Source organism: Sprattus sprattus (assembly GCF_963457725.1).
Source record: "Sprattus sprattus genome assembly, chromosome: 3".
Taxonomy (NCBI): Eukaryota; Metazoa; Chordata; class Actinopteri; order Clupeiformes; family Clupeidae; genus Sprattus; species Sprattus sprattus.
The window spans coordinates 1,953,411-1,975,008 of NC_137922.1; the positions used below are offsets into that span (position 1 = coordinate 1,953,411).

The 21,598-nt window shown below is 43.5% G+C and overlaps 1 protein-coding gene across 1 annotated transcript in view; it reads right to left on the bottom strand.

Moving 5' to 3' along the window:
- The window catches only part of scml2 (Scm polycomb group protein like 2), a gene marked incomplete at both ends in the record, with an annotated part of 41,060 nt that overhangs the window by 16,113 nt on the left and 3,349 nt on the right, over positions 1–21,598 (bottom strand). Inside the window, 6 exon segments of the mRNA XM_080834568.1 lie at positions 581–876; positions 14,105–14,348; positions 15,483–15,571; positions 16,953–17,187; positions 17,826–17,896; positions 20,368–20,540. Of these exon segments, the coding sequence (XP_080690694.1) occupies positions 581–876; positions 14,105–14,348; positions 15,483–15,571; positions 16,953–17,187; positions 17,826–17,896; positions 20,368–20,540 (1,108 nt within the window).

Consider the following 21,598-nt stretch of genomic DNA (forward strand, 5'->3'; position numbering starts at 1 on the left):
TGAAATGTTAAAGCCATGTTGATTTAGGCGGTTGGGTGCAGAATCATGCACCCGTGTGCAAATTCGTTGAATCTAGGATACAATCTTGTATTTGACAGCTCAATATACTATTCAATATATGCCAAAGGGTAACTGTTTTGAACCGTTTTGAAGGCTCCGCCTCAAAGGAATGCTTTCTTGTTGCTTTTGGAGGATATTCTTTATTAAGGCACACAGTGTGCCTGCATTTCTATCAGTTCTAGATAATGAACTAAGTGCATTTTAGGAGATCCTTGTCCCAAATATGAGAAATCTGGAATAATTTCCAGTGTTATAGTTTTATAATTACACTTTTTCAAGCATACACTAGATTAATGTAATCAAGCATAATCTAACCACTTTCCAAAGCCAATTTCACAGAAATCGCCAGAGGAAAAACCTCTTACAGAACTACTTAGAGGAACCTTTCTAGATGGGTTTATATGTTGTCATAAAAAATAAATGAGACTAAACCCCCTAAACACACATTGAATGAAATTTGCCAGTGATTCAATTCATTCAGTAGAAGCTGGTCCCTGGCAGATGCTGCTGCTATGGTTACCTTGCTGCCAGGTTTGGGCCCCCTCTTCTTGTGGGGTCTAGGGGCGAGCTGGCCAGCGGGATTGGTTTTGTTGGCGACGTCCACCCCTGGCCCATTGTGCCCGGCAGCTGCTGCCGCCGCCGCTGCTTCTGCGGCTGCCTTCAGCATGGCGATGGTCTGGCTCTTGGGCCGCCGGCCCCGCACCCCTTTCCTGACGGGCAGGGGGGGCAGCGGGTGGGGCAGGTGGTAGGGAGACTGCATGGGGGACCGCCGTGAAGCTTTGGATGGGAACTGGGCAGGGATGAGATTCTTGGTGACTGCAAGAGAAAAGAGAGAGAGGAGAGGGTCAAACATTTGAAAACTACATGTAAGGTGGTGCTCACATAGCCTAAACATCGGAAAATTCAAATATCAGTTAAAGAACTAAACTGAGTAAAATATGGTGTTAATTAGGAATAGGTTATGCTGTAACATCATATTTTGAATACTTAGTTTACAGGTAATTAAGCTAACATCAACCGTGTAGCACATCTGTCATTTCTATATGTCAGAGAAAAAGAAAATACTTTTATTCTTTCTCTCTACCATGTGTCTCGAACCCTATTGACCAAGAGCATCAAGTTATTTTCAAGAAACAAATAGAATCATGCCACTCCTGTGGAAATAACGTCATTCTCTGTATGAAAAATACAACAATATAAACGTATCATGGTAATGTTTTAAAGATTCAAGAATATAAATTGGCGAACAATGCTTTAAGGAGAACTCTGCCATCTCTTTGGGTCAAATCGGACCAGTAATAAGTTGGAACACTATTACCATCATCCCCCAAAATGGCTATACAATGTAATCCTATAGGGCAAGAATCCGTTAACTGCTTTTTTTGGAAACTGACATTTTCTAATTAGGTAACTTTGACACAGATGCTTGCTCCATAGGTTTACATCGTATACTTTGACGTTGACAGTTCTGGCGTTCTAACTCATTACTGGACCCATTTCAAACATTTTTGTCCCAAGTAAATATTTGGACCTTAAAAGATTGAAAAATAAGTCCCAGGTTAAAAAATACCAGACTTCCCCTTTAAAAAGGTGTTCAAACCTTTATCCCTTGAACTCTAAAATGTTCTCAGCTCACGCCCATACTGACACACACTACCAATACACCCTTTATGAACTCCAATCCCCAGTAATGCCTGCATCAACACCTAGCAATTCTACTTTATGGTGACTTGTTGACCAATTACATTATTCCAGGTGAGAGATAAAGAGCTATACTCTGTGACCTACTAAACTGCTGGTATCACCACTTCCTTGACTCAACTATTTATTGTTGGCACTCACTTTTAACAACTCATGCTATTCACAAACCACAGGGATTTTTTTGACAGTTGGGGGTGTGTGTTTCAGCGTGAGAAAAAACTTCAGTCTTTCATACTCAGGCAGACACATTTCCAGCACATGTTCTGCCTGAGAGAAGTTCTTTCTGCAGAGCAGGTTTTTCGTCTGCACCAGCCAACTGATAGCAGGGTGTTGTTTTTACATTGTGACTTTAGGGGATTTTAGGGCCTAATTGTTTTCTAACGGCAAAAGTTTCATTCAAATCGCAGATTGGAGAGGAATTTGGAAATGTAGCAAGGCTAGTCTGGGCAGCCTGAGCAACAATACAGCCTGAAATAAGAAAGAGCTTGCCTTTTTTAATCAAACATTCTGTCTTTAGGTAGTTCTTAGGTCTTTTCCCTGCTTTTTGTTGGTATATAAACTAACAGGCCCTAGTGGGAATCTCATTCAGCAGTTCAATCTAATGCAAGGAGCTTCAGAGTTTGATTTGGGTCCCCGTTAAGACTTCTGACAGAATAACTAAAGCGTACAAATCATAGCTGAATCAGTCAGCGTCGGAGAACCCCACGAGATGACATGGGGGATTATGGACGCGTAGAATGCGAGCTCATGCGCCAGCAGCATGCTTGAACACAGTCCAATCAGTCTCTGCTCTAATGCGCATTAAGGATTCCGTGCAGGTGAGGCTGTCGACACATTCTCGACACAGGGAGATCAAAACGCAGAACCAATGTAAAAAAAAAAAAAAAGAAAACACAACACACCTTTGATCTAAGCGCCCTAGCTGTACTCGTTCCACCCCCCCCCTCTGCTACTTTAAATCACAATGCTCAAAGACCTCATGCCTAGCCTTTCAGATCTTTCCCTCCCTCTACGGGCGCTCTGCATAGGAGGAGTGTCACGTTTCACCTCCATGCGTCTACCTCGCTTTCTGAGCGGGGGGAGGTTTCGTTTTCACGGTTTTCCTGTCTTTAAACAAGAGAGTTGGGCTCGAACAGCAAAAGTCGAGTTGATGCCTTCACATAGGAGCACCAGAGGTTCACAACACGCCACATTTATTTGTGAAATTAAAAGCATAGTTTCAGACATGATGACCCTCATCAGATCAAGAAACAAATGCACACAATTGTTTTATAAAAAGTGATCCACATAAGTGACCTACATCCGTTTGAATTGAACAGATAACAGAACAGGCGGGCTGAAGCTCTGCATAAACGCTCCCAGAGCTTTTCCCTGTCCCCATATGTTGTATATTCTTCAAGGTAATGCCATCACTGATCCAGACACCTCCAGGACAACACCATAGGGATGGGTTTAGATGGCTGTTCATTTGGTTCAATCAAAGCATGAATAGGAGAGATGCTCCCATGTGCACAGCCTCTCCATGCTTGTCCCCTCTCCTGTGCCCCGGTGCCTCTCCATGCTTGTCCCCTCTCCTGTGCCCCGGTGCCTCTCCATGCTCGTCCCCTCTCCTGTGCCCCGGTGCCTCTCCATGCTCGTCCCCTCTCCTGTGCCCCGGTGCCTCTCCTGTGCCCCAGTGCCTCTCCATGCTTGTCCCCTCTCCTGTGCCCCGGTGCCTCTCCTGTGCCCCAGTGCCTCTCCATGCTTGTCCCTTCTCCTGTGCCCCAGTGCCTCTCCATGCTCGTCCCTTCTCCTGTGCCCCGGTGCCTCTCCATGCTCGTCCCCTCTCCTGTGCCCCGGTGCCTCTCCATGCTCGTCCCCTCTCCTGTGCCCCGGTGCCTCTCCATGCTCGTCCCCTCTCCTGTGCCCCGGTGCCTCTCCATGCTCGTCCCCTCTCCTGTGCCCCGGTGCCTCTCCATGCTTGTCCCCTCTCCTGTGCCCCGGTGCCTCTCCTGTGCCCCGGTGCCTCTCCTGTGCCCCGGTGCCTCTCCATGCTCGTGCCCTCTCCTGTGCCCCGGTGCCTCTCCTGTGCCCCGGTGCCTCTCGGCGGCAGCTGTCCGGTTACAGGTCAGACCTCCAGGGCCTGCAGGTAATCCTCACCAGGAGTGCCACCCTGGCGCCATGCCTCACCTCCACTGCCCTCTCTCTCTCTCTCTCTCTCTCTCTCTCTCTCCCTCTCTATCTCTCTCCCTCTCTATCTCTCTCTCTCTCTGTCTTTTTCTTCTCCACTGGCGCCATGCCTCACCTCACCTCCACTGCCCACTCCCACTCCCACTCCCACTCCCTCTCCCTCTCCCTCTCCCTCTCCCTCTCCCTCTCCCTCTCCCTCTCCCTCTCCCTCTCCCTCTCCCTCCCCCTCTCTCCCTCTCTCCCTCTCTCCCTCTCTCCCTCTCCCTCTCCCTCTCCCTCTCCCTCTCCCTCTCCCTCCCCCTCTCTCTCTCTCTCCCTCTCTCTCTCTCTCTCTCTCTCTCTCTCTCTCTCTCTCTCTCTCTCTCTCTCTGTGCCTGCTCATCTCAGGCCACACATCACTCTGATCCTCACTCACACTTTTCTCACCCCCCTTTTCTCTCTTTCTCTGTGCTCCGCTTTATTGATTTTACCCACACCTTTTTAATGGATCGGATTCGTTAAGACAACATGTTGGCAATTTTTGCACGGAGAGCTATTTGAGAGGAAGCCACTGATGATGACGCGGGTCACGCTCTGACGCGGCACTCCATTCTGGCACCGCGCTTCGAGGGCTGCAGGCACTGGGATTTGTCGGAATTCATCTGGCTTATTGTGTTAACATCCCCCTCGTTTCATTGGTCCCAGGGAAACGCAACACAGCTGTGCTGCTGACTGATTAGGAAAGGCTGTTTGTTTTGCCGCTTCTTTAAGATGGCATTCTCCCCCACCGCCGCCACCACCTCCGTATGAAATACTAAACTTGAGAATGCTGTGATGACAATGGTATGGGAATGGTATGAATGCGATAAAGGTTTTCAGGAGGGAGAAAAGAGAGGGCAAACATTATGTGGGTAAAAAAAAAAGTAATGCAGCTTTTTTTTTTTTTTTTAAGAACTAGCCCAACATGAATATTGCACCGAATTATTCGCTCATTACAAATTCATCAAAATTCAGTTGAGGCGTTAAGACTATGCTAATAAAATATTTATCTACATTTGCAGGCCCTTGCCTGATACACAAATGCAGTATCTTGTTTGAGAGTTAGCCTGCATGTGTGTGTGTGTGTGTGTGTGTGTGTGTGTGTATATTTCTGAGTGAGGTTCCCTTCTATTCCTTGTTTGTCTGATTCAGCTGCACTGACAATGGACTGCAATGGAGTATCAGATATCTGCAATTGAAAAGTGCAGACCCATCCGTCAGGGGAAGTGTAAGGTGGCACATAGAGATGCTTTGTGAGTTTCGCACAAAAGGGGCCCTCCCGGTCCCTCCGTGGCCAGAGTCGGCCTTTATTAGCTCATTCTGGTGTCTCAGGCTGCGATCAGATAAACTTCTCGCGTTTCAGAGCGGCCCGTGCGACCGGCCCGGTCAAAGCCAGGGCTTTCCTCTAAGTGCGTCTGGGAGGCTTGAGAGAGGCCACAGCTGCCTCTGCAGTGTTCCCCAAAGGGGCGGGGGGGGGGGGACGGGGGGGGGACGAAGAATAGACGCCCGGGCTGAACAAGCTTTCCTCCCAAATGTGCTTAATTAGGAATGAGGAGAAAGAGAACGAGAGAGACAGAGAGAGAGAGAGAGAACACCGTTTGACTGAAGAGGAAAGCTCATTTGATACACATGCATCCACTTAAAGGCTCCCTCTCTTAAATGAGGACCTCTCATTATCACCATCCGTATGGCCTTGTGGAACAATACACAGAGAGAAAAAGAGGGGGGAAATGCCTGTCCATCAAATCTCATTCCCCCTCCTCACTATTCCACTGCATATGGAGTCGATCGCCAGTACGTCATTTTCGGCCTGACCTAGTGACCTGAGGGTTGGCTAGGGGGGGGGGGGGGGGGGGTGCTGAGTCGGGAGGGGGGCAGCAGGGGCTCCTAGGGGGCCACAGCGCAGCGCTAATTACCCCTCTCTACCTCAATATTTACATTTGGCCACGGACCGGCACCAGCCCTAGCCCGGCCCATTGGGGATCTGGGTCTGGTACTGATTGAACACTGAGCTCTCTGGTGAAAAATCGGAACCACATGCGAGTGGACCGGCAGCCCAGCATGCATTGAGGCTAGGTTCACGTGAAGGGGGGGGGGGGGGGGGGGGGGGGGCTTGAGGGAGGGATGTAGGGTGCCTACTGCTCAAGGCAGTTTAATTAAACAATACAATCTGTTGGAGTATCTGATGTCAAAACAAGCATTGTAGTCCATTGTAAAAAATCCTTTAGCTGGAGTCCTGCTGATACCATCTCAGACAGAAATCCTTTTCTAATAATTAGATTTCAGCCATTTAATCTCATTTCAGCTGTATTGAGTTTGGGAGGCTCCATTTATACATTTCAAGATCTGAATATGTAATAGGTAAATAATGCACTTAAATGAATGTTCATATTCAAGGATTACAGGCACACACAGAAAATAAAATCCTGTATTTTCTATCAAATGTGGTTCACAAGAAGAAGTCTGAAAGGATTTCAAGCCATTTACCATTTGATCCTTCCTTATTTAATTAAGTTCTACAACAACACACCCAAGAAGGTTTTCTAAACCTGCAATGGTAATTCAAAAAACTAAATTGCACTCATCATTGATAAAATAAAGAAAAACAAATATAAAGAAAACCCAAACTATACAGCCTGCAAAGCATTCTGCTGTTAAACACCAAAATCGAAATCTTTCCACAAATCATGTGAACCCCAGAAGCTCTGCCATTGTGTCAGACTGTATGTTCCCTCCTTTTTGGACACTGTCACCATTAAGACATCCAACACTCCAACCACACCAGAAGCAACAACACTCAAGCACCAACAGGAGTAAAAAAAAAAAAAAGAAAAAGAAGAAGACACAAACAAAAGCCCGGTGGCTAAGACTGAAACCCAGAGAAGAGAGAGCGCATAGGAGAGAAGGAGACACTCACCACAATGTTATCCGTTTGCCGGCAGTTTCCGAATAAATGAGGGAGAAGAAAGCCCCTGAGCTTTAACTTTCAGTGCTGCTACCGCTGCTAGGAGCTTCCACCCACGAGCAACTGAAAGCCGATAACCTCCACAACCTTTTCCCTCTTTTTTTTTTTTACGCCGATTTGTTTTCCCCCTTCTTCCCGAGCCGGTTTTGCGGTAAAGAGCTCCTGACTTTCCTTCAGTAATGTGCCGGAGAACTGGGAGCTGGAATGAGCGTCGGCGTCAGAGGCAGCAGCCCATAACAAAGCCCACACGCTGCTGGTGCACACTGGCGGAGGGAGCAAGGAGGCAATGAGGAAGGACTGATTAGCATGGCAGAGCAGGGGGGAGGGGACGCCACAGAGGGAGGGAGAGAGAGAGAGAGGGAGGGAGGGGAAAGAGGAGGAGTGTGTGTGTGTGTGTGTGTGTGTGTGTGTGTGTGTGTGTGTGAGTGTGTGTGTGTGAGTGTGTGTGTGTGTGTGTGAGTGTGTGAGTGTGTGGAGGTGGTGGTGGAGAAGGGGGGGGGGGGGGGGGGGTTATATGTGTTATCAGTGGAAAGTATTGGCAAGCAACGCTCATCAGTCACATGGTCCAAGCTGGCCCCTCCCACTCTTTCTGGGTGTATGGGGCTAGAGGGGAGGGGGGGGGGGGGGGTGTGTGTGTGGGGGGGGGGGGGGGGGGGGGGGGTGTGAGTGGGGGAAAAGGTTCAAATGGATCAGAGGATCCAGATTGGGGCAGGGTGTGGTGGGTTTGTGCGGGGGCATGATGGAAGGGTTGCTCCTGTTGGCTGCATTAGTGGGTTCAGGCGCCCTGCGAGGAGGACGGGGGGGGATAGGGGGGGTACGGGCTCCAAGTAACCCAAACCCATACTGCCGTCCCCGGGAGAGCCAGCTGAGAGCCAGCTTTTAAGAACCAGGAAACGGTGACACCGCGCAGCGGCACTGCGTCTCTCAAGTATGTTTCTCTCCCCCCCCCACACCCCCCTCTCTCTCTCCACCTCTGTCCCTAACCCTCTCCTTCGTCAAACCCCCTTCCCTTTTTTAGACAAGCACACGGAAAGGAAGGGGCCGACAGAGTGAGTTTTGACACACTGTGCACAACCTGAAGACCAATTATGCCATTTTTAACACAGCACCACTTCCTGTTTTGTTAAAAAAAAAAAAAAAACACACACACTCACACACTCACACACACGAAGCAACAAACCGGGTTGACTTCCCACTTGCACGAACATTTCCCTCATTGTGCTGCCATGCCCTGAAGCAGAAAATCCAAAATGCAAAGACCAACAGAGAGAAAGAAAAGGAGAGAAAGAAAAAAGAGAGGGAGAACAAATAGAGCAGTAAAGAAACTCTGCTACTACAGGTGTGAATGCTGTGAGGACGCTGCCTATCTCATGCAAATAGAGCTTTAACTGCTCCAGAAACAAAGCAGATGGAGAAAAACAGAACAAAGGATTTTTTCCCCTTTTTTGGCTTAAAAGAATGTTGGCAGAGAGACACTAAATTCCATATTTTCCTTGTCCAATACTGTTGACAACGCTGAGCCGTGCAATATTATATATTTAATATATTAGCAATACTAATTAAATAATTTAAATTCATTTTAAATTAAGGTTCCATCTAATTAATTTGGCATTAAAACACTAGCACAAAATAAATAATGCTTAAATTGCCTAGTAAATATTTTCTGCAAATAATAAACTAACAGACAAAGAACAATCACTCAGTAATTGCTGGAATTTCAATTTCAATGAATAAAAATGAAGCCAAATAATTTGAGGAGCACCTAGTTTTTGCAGCATAACTGTGGACCTGAAAATAAGTTATAGGTTTTAAATAAAAAATAACTATAATATTTTACTTAAAGTAAGAAATAATCAGTAATGTGTAAAAATCTAGAAACTGAAATTATTGCAATGAAAGGCCACCATATCTCTAACATTAAACTTTAAACCAATGAACCAAAAAAGATTAAACCAATAAACGAACCTACTGACCAACAAATCATTTGCCAAAAAAAGAAAATCCTAAATCACAATCACGGCATACACAAGATGACGCATTTGGACAATTTGTCTCATATTATGTGACAATCAAAAATAAATTAAGAAAAAAGAGAAAAAGAGAAAAAAAGAAATAGACGTGCCAACCCTTTCCCCACAGGTATGTGACACATTCATGGATCCTTTGTCTGGAGAGAGTCTGCTCATACTGAGCTTCGCCTTCCTTCTGCTCTGTGTTCATTTATCCTCCTGTCTTTATCTCTCATCTTAGATACTGTTTATTTCATCACAGTCAGACACACACACACATTCTGCCACCCCCCACCCCACCCCTCCCCAAGCACACACACCCACAGCAGTCAGGAGAAGGGCTAAACAATAGAGTGTGAGTGAAGAGAGGGAAAAATACCGCCCTACACACACGCATCCCCTAATTCATTGCCACGGAGGCGATAGCTGCTAATTATCTGCTAAGCAGCTTTCGTCAGGAGAAAGAGGCGAAGAGGAGCCCCAACACTCAAGAGACCAATTTATACACCTTAGAAAAACTCTTCCACTCAAAGGTGATGGTCAACAGCTACTACATAAACACAACGGAGAGACAAAATTATATCATCACCAAACTTTAAAAATGAATCAAAATGAGTCAGACCTCTAAATTACGCATTGCTGGAATTATGAATGATTGTGAGGTTCAAAGGTCTGAGTAGGCACAATATTTTTATTTAATTTAAAGAAAATCAGACAGCATTTATTCCCCTCAGCCCTGTCATGTCAGCCATCCAAATAGCTTTGGCCAGAGTAGCTGATTAAAAGGTGAGTCTAATGTCACTGACAAAAAGAATCGTTTGAGTACTTGGCACAAAGATAAAAGGCTTAGCCCCTTTTGTTTGAGGATGCACAAGGAATTGAGGAGATGACTCCTTTTCCACTGGGAGCTTAAAAAGAGGACAAATTGGCCTGCTCTGGAGAGCTCCAGATGCAAAATGGAAAAGAAATGCTGGAAAATGGCAATTGATTGAATTTCTTGCAGATTTTTAAAATTAGACAACTGGAAGGTTATGAACTGGAAACTGGAACATTTCTGATTTTGAACACACTCTTTGCAACATCTCATCACACCTAGTTACGGCGAGACTATAGGTTATTTTCTGTTATTAAAATGTATGAAAAATGTTAAGGAACGGAATAAAAAATAATCAGCAAGCACTAATGATATGAAGGACATAAATTATTCTGTATGGCTTTTTTTTAAAAACTGAAACCGCGGTTGAAAATAATTACCCCCTGAAAAAGCCAGAGACCCTAGGCTCAAAATAAGGTTGCTCTTCCCATTTACATTTTTAAAACTCTTTCCAACGGGCCAAAAAATATATCCAGCTCAAGGCAAGAAAACAGCAGAGAATTTTTGTTGAAAAAGCCTCAACCAAACTCATGACGAACTACAGAAACAGAAGAGCAGCTTTAGTTGAGGAGGCCCAAGGCAGCCTGAAGGAAGCATCCGGAAGCATCCGTTTCCTCCAGCAGTTAAAGCTGAGGCCAGCGGAGGACGAGATGGATCCCGGTGTCACCCCTATATCCTCTGGACAGTCGTGTTCTGGCCGATAAATACAGGAAGAGGGCTGTAAACACACTGGGCAAATTGTCCAGAAGAGCAAGATCTGATGGGGAGGAGGTTTCTGAAGGACATGGAACTGCCCTCATCATCAATCAGGTGAGTGGGACTCATCCCCACTTCCGATTCATTCCTCCTCCGTCAGGAACCCTGAAGCTGTTTAATAACCAGCCCTGGCGTTTTACTTGGTTCGGGGGGGGAGTGGGGGGGGGGGGGGGGGGGGCAATGAGCTGAAATAAACACTCTTAGTTGGCTACTGAAGGAAAGGGTATATGTTGAGCCCAAACAATTAGGATTTACGATGCAGGTCTGCAGGTCATGGAAACAGTTTGTCTGTCATCATAAAAACCATAAACTCTGTGTTATGCTCACGGTAAATAAACTTCAGAATGTTCAGGCAACTCTCTGTGAAAGGATGTCTGCAACAACTTTCAGGGCAATTCCTCCTCATATGCTCCTGTGTAATTGGTGTGAACATGTGCCGCAAGTCAGTTGAAAATTTAAACAGTCTCGGAGACTGAACAAGAGAGAAAGCCTTTCTAAAAACAATTAAGCCACACATTTTTCCTATTAAGAAGCCGTTAGCGTCTCCAAGCTCTCGCTGGCCTTCATGTCCCTTGTACATTCAAGGTACAAAAGGAATCCCTGAACGACTCTCTAAATCACAAAAAGCTTCATCCAGTGGTACAAAAAAACAAGAGGATTTTGCATTGAATGTATGGCACATAATAAAGTAATGCTTTAAGATAATTTCTCAGAGGGGCATCCTCTGAGCAGCACACAATAGAAGATGCACAGCTCTGAGGAGCTGTCCACTCTTTCAAAGGGGATGATTGACAGGCTAATCCTTGCCTTTGTCAGGAGGGGTGGGCGGGTGCCCTACTGTGGCATCTTAATCACTAAAATCTCTCCAAAGGATGTGCACCAAAAATGAACAGCAAAAAAAAAAAAAGAAGAAATGCCCCAGTCATAATTTGCATGGGGTTAAAAGGCGAGTCAGAGAGGTAATGAAGGGAAGAGGCTGACAGGAAGATCCCAAAAGCTCACAGAAGCCGAGGCTCTGGAGACAACTCTGTTTATGGTGATAAGGAGAAAAAAGAGGCTAAAGGAGCTATTGTGGCTACAGCTACAAAGGGGCATTAAAGAACAATTGAAACACTCTTTTTTTGAAATGACGCTGTCAGGGCTTGCTTCTCCACAGTGCAATTTGATGCGAGTAAATTACTCACTTTGTTTCATGTCCAGAAACTACTAAAGAACGAAACCATGGTTTTATTTTTTTTAAAGAAATGCAAATGGGAATATTTCATTCAAAGGAGTACTCTTTCAATGAAACCCCAAATATTATAATGAACCACATTCAAATCCACATTTGACTGAATCCAAATGTGAAAACCAATTTTGTTTCTGGATAATTTGACTTTCATTGTGTATTAAAAATTGTAGCTGTAGCTGGAACAAGCCATCAGATCTAACATACTTATGCTTTCCACCATTTCAAATTTCATGAAGTGAGTCGGCTTGGTTGAACTCCTCTCTTTTCCTCAAAATAAGGTCTTGGGCTGAGGCATGTGGATCAATCTTTCTGACCCAGGTTGGGACTTTCACAGGGGTAAATATTTGAACCCTGGTCTGTGCTGAATAGGTCATGACCCCGGCTGGACCAACTGATGTGAAAGGAGCTTTACTTCTCAATTTTAGACAGCCCCCAGGCAACACACACACACACACACGCACACACACACACACACACACACACACACACACATGCAAGATGAAACACAGCGTGTATGATGCACTGGGACAATAACTATGCTGTAAACAATACCTTTGATATTTTCAATAACTATACTATTTTTATTTACATAATTTATGAAGGCATTGTGAGCATAATGTAAAGTACTGGTAAGGCTGTAGACATTCTTTTAGACAAAATACCATGCATCTAATTAAAGGCTAATATGATAGGAATATGATATTAAAATGATTCAGTATATTTCAGTCTGTAATTGGATTAACTTAATGTGAATTCCTTTCCTTACTATTACCTTGTACACCTTGTACCCCTGGAGTGAGTGAGAGAATTTTAATTAATAATCAACTCTAATTGCCTATTAAATGTAACCAGCAGATTTATTAATTGTAGCAATTACGGTCCAATTAAGATGTTACTATTCCACACTTAAATGAAACTACCGCCAAAACAGTCATACACCATAATTTAGTGCACTTAAAATAGATGTTCAGTTACATGTAGTGGGGAATGAATCAATCTGAAGAACTGATCTTAAAAATAATATGTACAGAGGTCTTTTAAATACTTTTTATTTTATATGACAATCATAATTCCCTACAGTGTCTCCCTACAGTGTCATATTATATGTTGTGTGCAATTAATTCAGTCTGGTGAAGATATCAAGTAACATCCCTGACATTGTTACCATCTGAACTGATTTTACAAGCCAATAAAGGTACTTCCTCCAAAACGTATTAATTCCAAGCAAGTCCACTGAGAGATGGAAGAAACTGGGGCTGTGCTGCCCCCTGCTGGGACTTTGACACACCAGCATCTGACTACACAACTAAACAGCTTATATTTTGCATTACAGTAATGTAATGTTTGATCATGCTTAAGACTAAGATTTGTACTGTAATACCCCAAAAAAGTGTTGGGGAGTAGTGAACTACATGTCATTAAACTAGTAGTTTGACTACATTTTGGAGTAGCTTGCTGGTAGTTTAATTACATTCATATTTGCATAGTGATTCAAGCTACTTTTTTGTCATTATTTGTGAAGTTAAAATACAAACCATTTTTGGCCATAAACCATATTTGACCATTAACCATTTCATCTTTACTTTTATTGAACCCCCTTTGACCTGACCTGCCCCCTTTCTCTTTCATGCTGACCGCTGTGAAGATATGCCCAGGCAATGCGTTCATCAGACAGCCACCGGTCAGACAGCCACCACCACACACTTGACCTTTGTGGAGTGCATGTGCAAAACATCATCATGGATATAGTATTGATTATTGCTATTTATTAACAAATGTTCAGAGTTCAGAGCCTGGTATTTTAGAAGTTACTTGGCTAACTGACTATTTCTGCTTGGTGTAATTCCCCCACCACCTGATGGTAACTGTATACAAAACCAAAGCTGGCATTCCTTGCATTTTCCTGTGAAAAGTGGGGTATTTTATTCTTTGGTTTTATGTATGACCTGTGAACAAGAAGGTACTTTTTTAACATAAATTGAGTGACATTTTTTGTATTATATTTTGTTATAATTTCATATCACTTGTACATTTTCAATTTGATCATGTTTTTATTAAGTAGTTTGCTTTAGCTTTAGTTAACCAAACTAGAGTTCTCCCTAGGGTAGCTTTGGTGCAGTTTAACTTTTGCCAATGTCAAGTAACTGGTAGCTTGCAAATAAGAATAAAGCACTTCTAGAAATTCTTGACGTTTGTTGCTTACCATTTACCATAACTTCACAGCATTATGTCATGTCATAATGTTTGTATCATTAACTGTCAAGTTAAAAGCAGGTTTGGACTAAAGGATCTCTTAAAGTAGAAAATGCACATGAACTTACGGCTGTTGCCAGGCGACTGCAGACTGTGTTTGGTCAAAGCGCACCAGCCCACGGGGAAGATGTCCCGGGAGAAGTACTTGCACCAGTAGTCAAAGGCCCCCCTCCAGCCATCAAATGTGACAAAGATCTCTTCCCCCTTCACCTCTCCAATGGTGGCGGGGCAGATCAGGTAAGGGTTCTTCCTGTCCACGGCCTCCAGTTTCATACCTGGCCTGAAGTGATTCTGGGGAGGCCTCTGAGGTTCCTGTGGACATGTACAAGACAAGCAGTCAGTGCCAAGTAGGAAGTTATGAACATCTATACTATACTGTTATTTTATATATATATATATTCTTATACTACAATTATATAATACATATTATACTCAAACAAGGAGCCACTTGCACTGTATTTCTTGTTGATGTGACAGTGAAACTACAGAGACTACAGTGACTCCCAGGAAAGAAAAGTGCTAAATCTAGCAGGTTCCATTACAAGCAGATGTCAAGTCCTTTGTCCGGTGTCTTTAATAATGATGAAGATACTAGCAGCAGAACAAAGGCTCCATGTGACCTTGTGAAATAGGTCAAAGTCATTGAAAGTGGGTCAATATGTAATAAGGTGATCAACGTTTCACTCTGGCATAGTTTGACAAAGACAGTCTTGCACAGGAACAATAATTAATGAGGGCCCTTAAGCTTTTTCTTTATAACTTGTCTAAATTTATCTCTCGTCATACCATGTAAGACACACCTAGTGTGCCTGAAGTCTGGAAACTCTCACACTATGGTCAAGTTATAACATGTGGGGCTGAATGTACAGGCAAATGTACAGAGTTCTAAAGTGTACATTGCAAACATCTTCAGAATCCTGGACTCCTTGAATTCTTAAAGGACTCCTGGAAGGTTTTGCAAAGCCAGCAGTGTACCATCGTTTGACAATGACATAACATACGCTGCCCCAAAAAGAGACCCTTAATGGGTCGAGGTTCCAAATCTGCAGGATGTATTTTAAAAGATTAATCATTTTTGGGAAGGTCTCTGTCTAGGGACCTGGAATGTGTTGAAGGGCATTCCTGCTTTGCAGAAATTGAATGCACAGGCAGCACGGTTACCTCCAAGAATTTGCTACTGAGACGGATGACAGGAGTTGGAAGTGCAGGTGGTGGGGGACTGTGTCCTTGTCCAAATGCCATCTTCATCCCCCTCACCATGAACTTCTATTTTTAACACCGTTTAATGTATTTTATTTAAGTCCCTCTTCCCTCAGAGTCAGTTTTATCACCCAGTGTTATTGTTATGTGCTCTGAAGTTTCAGATTTCACACTTCTACTATTTCAATTCTTCTGGCCTTTTGTCTATATATGGGGCATGATGTGATGGACGTCTCTGGAACAGACCTCCTTAAAAGCACTGGCGGGGGCCATCTCTGCGCCACTCAAGGTTCTCAGCAGGAACATGGGCCATGAGGAGGCATTCATTCTAAATCCTGGAGGCAACAGGGACGCAGATGGGGGGAGAGAGAGAGAGAGAGAGAAAGAGAGAGGGAGAGAGAGAGAGAGAGAGAGAGAGAGAGAGGGGGGGGAAACACAAAAACAAAAGAGCAAATTACAGAGAAGAACAAAAAGAATCAGATACTATGTGAAGTGACAGACTTAAATTACTACACAATGTTTTCAACTTCCACTACCATCAGGTTACAACTACCTTGCTAGACTGGTACAACCAGGTCAAATCTTTGCTAATGTTTTTACCATGTTTCAATTACAGAGAGGGTATTTCATAACTGGCTCAATGTGAACACCAGTTATGCATATTCTGCCCTTGACTTACGCGATTCTAAGGGGAAGTGCCACTCCAAGGTGAAACACCATATTGCCCTTCAAGTCGGCAGCAGGCAGTATCATTTTTAACATCATACAAGTACCAGTGCAAAAGCTACAAAGTTTCAAAAGCACAATAGGGGAGACAAGGTACATTTTGCTTGACTATTTGTGCTTTCAACATCAATGCAACATCTCTCGTCTCTATACTTACTTCACTACTTTAAGCACATATGACTTCATTTTCTCCCATTTTTCACCGCCTAAGGGACGGTTGTGATGTGTTGGGACAGTTGTAAAAGTGGCCGTCGCCCAGGACATTTGTAAGATGCCAGGGGTAAAGCAAACTTCACGTCAACAGCAAAGTATAGATAAACCAAACTAGTGGTGGATAAGGGTTTTTCTATACATTTTAGTTCTTACAGCGTTTGTTTTCAATATGCCAGTGACCCTCACAGATCAATCAAGGGTGTCACATTTTTCCCAGTAAGTGGTAAGCCTATTTGACTTGCTAGCAACTCTTGCTGGTTGCAATGAGTGTCACAGATGATGTCTGCCAGCCAATTACCCAACGATACCTTCTTTTAGGAAGCTAGTTAGCTAGTTAGACAGCTTGCTAGTCCCCCCAACCCCTCAAGACGTACAGTAACATTTCTGAGGGAGTGCAGGCTACAGTGTGTGCGATAGCACAGATTCTATGCAGAAGCATTAATCGGCCTTCACTGAAATGTATGTAACTGCACAAGAAAGGACTTGCGCATGAATTGGAGAATTGTGCCCCAGGATTACAATTTATATGAGAACACAAGATCTTACTTTTTGAAATGCGCTCAAAAACTAAATAATCTTGACATGCATTCCAAAAATCATTCAGTCAGTCTTACTGAACATTCCTGCAAGTGTAATATATTCCACTGTAAAAAGCCTGAAACAAATCAGTCAAGTCAGGAGAAACTCTAAAATTAGGAATTGGACCACAATGATGTCAGCCATGGACAGCAGTGATGACCTTTGACCCAACAGCATCCATGATGCACCTCTGCTCACCTAGTGGCGGCTGCAGCATGTCCCCACTCCTCTCACACGTGCCGATTGGCTGGATCTCCGATGAGTCGACCAGGCGCCAGAAGTCATTGGTGTTGTCACTGCCATCCAGGCGAAGACGCAAGCGTGTGCCCATCAGGCCCATCACCGTGGCGATGCAAATCGAGGTGGAGTTGCGTGGGTCGCACGCCTCTACCTTCACCCCAATTTTGAAGTCATTGATAGGTGGGACTCTGGACTGGATACACAGGGGAGGAGGAAGCATCTTTCAGAAGGATTCCAAATGAACCCAGATATTGGAGCCATTTTGTGTTTTATTTAGAAAGAAAATCTATAAAAAAAACGATGTTTTTCAGAGTTTTCATTTGGATTCCAAATGAACCGAGATATTGGATCCATTTTGTGTTTAATTTAGAAAGAAAATCTATAAAAAAAACTATGTTTTTCAGAGTTTTCATTTGGATTCCAAATGAACCGAAATATTGGATCCATTTTGTGTTTTATTTAGAAAGAAAATCTATAAAAAAAACGATGTTTTTCAGAGTTTTCATTTGGATTCCAAATGAACCGAAATATTGGATCCATTTTGTGTTTAATTTAGAAAGAAAATCTATTAAAAAAACTATGTTTTTCAGAGTTGGAATGTTACAGTACGCTGACTATTTGAACAACTGCCCAAAAAAGTATTTTTGTTATAAAAGTTGTATTCTTATTCCTTTGAATGCCCATGAAAAAGGCTAAGTAAGCGTGTCTTTAAAGAATCACTTAACCCAAAATACATATATTTTATAAACAGTGGGATTTTAGCCATGTAAGCAGTAAACTGGACATGCTAAGCCACATACTGTGCATCCATTCGTGCCCACTGGTAAATACCTGTCTGAAGCAGTTTGGAGATGCAGCCACTGATGACGTCTCCTTGAGGTAAACTTCCCATGTGAACGGCTCTGAGAAGGCAGAGTGGAGAGATGAAAGCAGCTGGATTGACTGTGCTGTGTGTACCATGTGCTGGGTGTGCTGTGTGTACCGTGTGTGTGCTGTGTGCTGTGTGTGTGCTGTGTGTGCTGTGTGTGCTGTGTGTGCTGTGTGTACCGTGTGCTGTGTGTGCTGTGTGTACCGTGTGCTGGGTGTGCTGTGTGTCCTGTGTGTGTGCTGTGTGCTGTGTGCTGTGTGTACCGTGTGCTGTGTGTGCTGTGTGTACCGTGTGCTGGGTGTGCTGTGTGTCCTGTGTGTGTGCTGTGTGCTGTGTGCTGTGTGTACCGTGTGCTGTGTGTGCTGTGTGTGCTGTGTGTGCTGTGTGTACCGTGTGCTGGGTGTGCTGTGTGTACCGTGTGCTGTGTGTGCTGTTTGTGCTGTGTATGCTGTGTATACTGTGTGTGCTGTGTATACTGTGTGTGCTGTGTGTGCTGTGTGTGCTGTGTGCTGTGTGTGCTGTGTGTGCTGTGTGTACCGTGTGCCGTGTGTACCGTGTGCTGTGTGTGCTGTGTGTACCGTGTGCTGTGTGTGCGGTGTATACTGTGTGTGCTGTGTATACTGTGTGTGCTGTGTGTGCTGTGTGTGCTGTGTGCTGTGTGTGCTGTGTGTGCTGTGTGTACCGTGTGCCGTGTGTACCGTGTGCTGTGTGTGCTGTGTGTGCTGTGTGTGCTGTGTGTGCTGTGTGTGCTGTGTGCTGTGTGTGCTGTGTGTACCGTGTGCTGTGTGTGCTGTGTGTGCTGTGTATACTGTGTGTGCTGTGTGTGCTGTGTATACTGTGTGTGCTGTGTGTGCTGTGTGTACCGTGTGCTGTGTATACTGTGTGTGCTGTGTGTGCTGTGTGTGCTGTGTGTACCGTGTGCTGTGTGTGCTGTGTGTGCTGTGTGTGCTGTGTGTGCTGTGTGTGCTGTGTGTGCTGTGTACACTGTGTGTGCTGTGTGTGCTGTGTGTGCTGTGTGTGCTGTGTGTGCTGTGTGTGCTGTGTGTGCAGCACTGCAATGCTTCCAGTGTGGAGAAGAACCAAAGACAAGAGGAATGTAAGTGGACTTGCCCTACAAAGGAGCAATCTGAGGGTCATGAAATAGTTTTCATCATGAAATAGTTTTCAAGGAATCTGTACTGAATAATACTATAATAATGTAATGAAATACTATCCTGTCTTCATAGCGGTGAGATATTAGCCAGACATAAAATCAGAGTAAGAGTCATGAGGATGGGAGTATGAGAATAGCATTATAGTGAGTAATACAATAAGAGTGAGAGTAATGAGGTTGGGAGTATGAGAATAGCATTATAGTGAGGGATACAGTAAATTAAGAGTAATGAGGTTGGGAATATGAGCAATATAGTTAGGTATACACTGAGAGTAATGAGGATGGGAGTATGAGAATAGCATTATAGTGAGTAATACAGTAAGAGTGAGAGTAATGAGGTTGGGAGTATGAGAATAGCATTTTAGTGAGGGATATAGTAAGATTAAGAGTAATGAGGTTTGGAATATGAGCATTATAGTTAGGTAAACAGTAAGAGTAATGAGGATGGGAGTATGAGAATAGCATTATAGTGAGGGATACAGTGATGAGTTGTGATAAGCAGTCAGAAAGATTACACCTTTCATTCCTTATATATTATATATACAGATCTGATGAGGACTTGTCTGGACTTGCAATTTCATTGTTTGGTAAGTGAAGTGTTCTACCCAGACTGTAATGTCAGACAAATGCAAAGCACACCTCGTTACCGGCCCCGACCTGCAGTACCTTTCTGACTACCTTGCATTGTTCCTTTTTGGCATTGCAGCGAACCATTTGTCATGGAATTACTGCTTTCACAGTAGGAGTTTGCCCTTTACTTAAGACACACCTTTCAAACTAGGCTACTGGGGTTCTTTGCTCAAATGTTTCCCTGACATTATCCACATAAAATCAGCACAATACTCAAGGTGTCCATGCCTAATCACAGAGACGTGAGGGAAGATGAATCAATGTGATTGAGAAATCCCAAATATTAGAGCCATAGGGGGGAATTATCTATTAAGTTAGAGACACTTTTGTGTGTGTGTGTGTGTGTGTGTGTGTGTGTGTGTGTGTGTGTGTGTCTGACAACAACCTTGTAGACAAAGAACATACCTGTCCCCCTAAGATAAATGATAGGTATACAACATTTATAAGTGGCGCACAAACAACACACCCTGGTAATAACTTAATAAATAAATGTACTATGTGTGATTTCTCCATGGTATTGATTAATCTCCCACTAGAAAAATAAATAAATAAATAATAAAAAAATACAAAAATTGAGGTTGGAAAATGAAAAAAAAAAGTTAATTTGACATGGCATGGCATATAGATGTGTTCAGTATGATAAATGTTTTCTATCAACTGAACTGAAAAAAATGGTGTGACGTAGGACAAGGTCCAAGCAGATCCCAGAAACGGGGGCCTACCATCAGGGTTAGTCTGAGAGGAGTCGTAGGCGATTTCACTCTTACCACTTTTCTCTTTCTTATAGTCTTTTTGGTCTGCAAAACAAAGCATTAGCATTATTAGCCTAGCTTCATATTTATTACATAACCACAACACAATATACAAGAATGAGATCACACCTACTAGTTTGGGTCTATATTTGGAGTCTTTCCAATTATGTAAATACCAGAAAAATGGTACTGGTGGCAGAATACAAGTGAAATATGGGCGAGACCACTGACTATATTTAGCTTGTTTAATTTCTAAACATGTCTAAGCGTGTTTCATATATTGGAATACAAACATGCTGCGCAATGTAAGGCCAAATCCAAGCAATCTGCACACATAAACATAATGCAACACAGGTTTGTTGTATATATGATATAACTTATATAATATAATTATAATAATACAAAATATATACAGTACTGTGCAAAAGTTTTAGGCAGGTGTGAAAAAATGCTGTAAACTAAGAATGCTTTCAAAAATGGAAGTGTTAACAGTTTATTTTCATCAATTCTTCATAAATTAACAAAATGCAGTGAAGGAACAGAAGAAAATTCTAAATTAAATCAATATTTGGTGTGACCACCCTTTGCCTTCAAAATAGCATCAATTCTTCCAGATACACTTGCGCAGTTTTTGAAGGAACACGGCTGGTAAATTGTTCCAAACATCTTAGAGAACTAACCACAGATCTTCTGTGGATGTAGGCTTCCTAAAATTCTTCTGTCTCTTCATGTAAACCCAGACAGACTCGATGATGTAGAGATTAGGGCTCTGTGGGGGTCATACCATCACTTGCAGGACTTTCTGTTCTTCTTTAAGCTGAAGATAGTTGTTAATGACATTGGCTTTATGTTTGGGGTTATGTTCCTGCTGCAGAATACATTTGGTGCCAATCATACGCCTCCCTGATGGTATTGCATGATGGATTAGTATCTGCCTGTATTTCTCAGCATTGAGGACACCATTCATCCTGACCAAATCTCCAACTCCACTTGCAGAAATGCAGCCCCAAACTGGAAAGGAACCTCTACCATGCTTCACTGTTGCCTGCAGACTCTCATTATTGTACCTCTCTCCAGCCTCCAGCGAACAAACTGCCTTCTTCTACAGCCAAATATTTCTAATTTTGACTCATCAGTCCAGAGCACCTTCTGCCATGTTTCTGCACCCTAGTTTCTATGTTTACGTGCTTAGTTCAGTCAC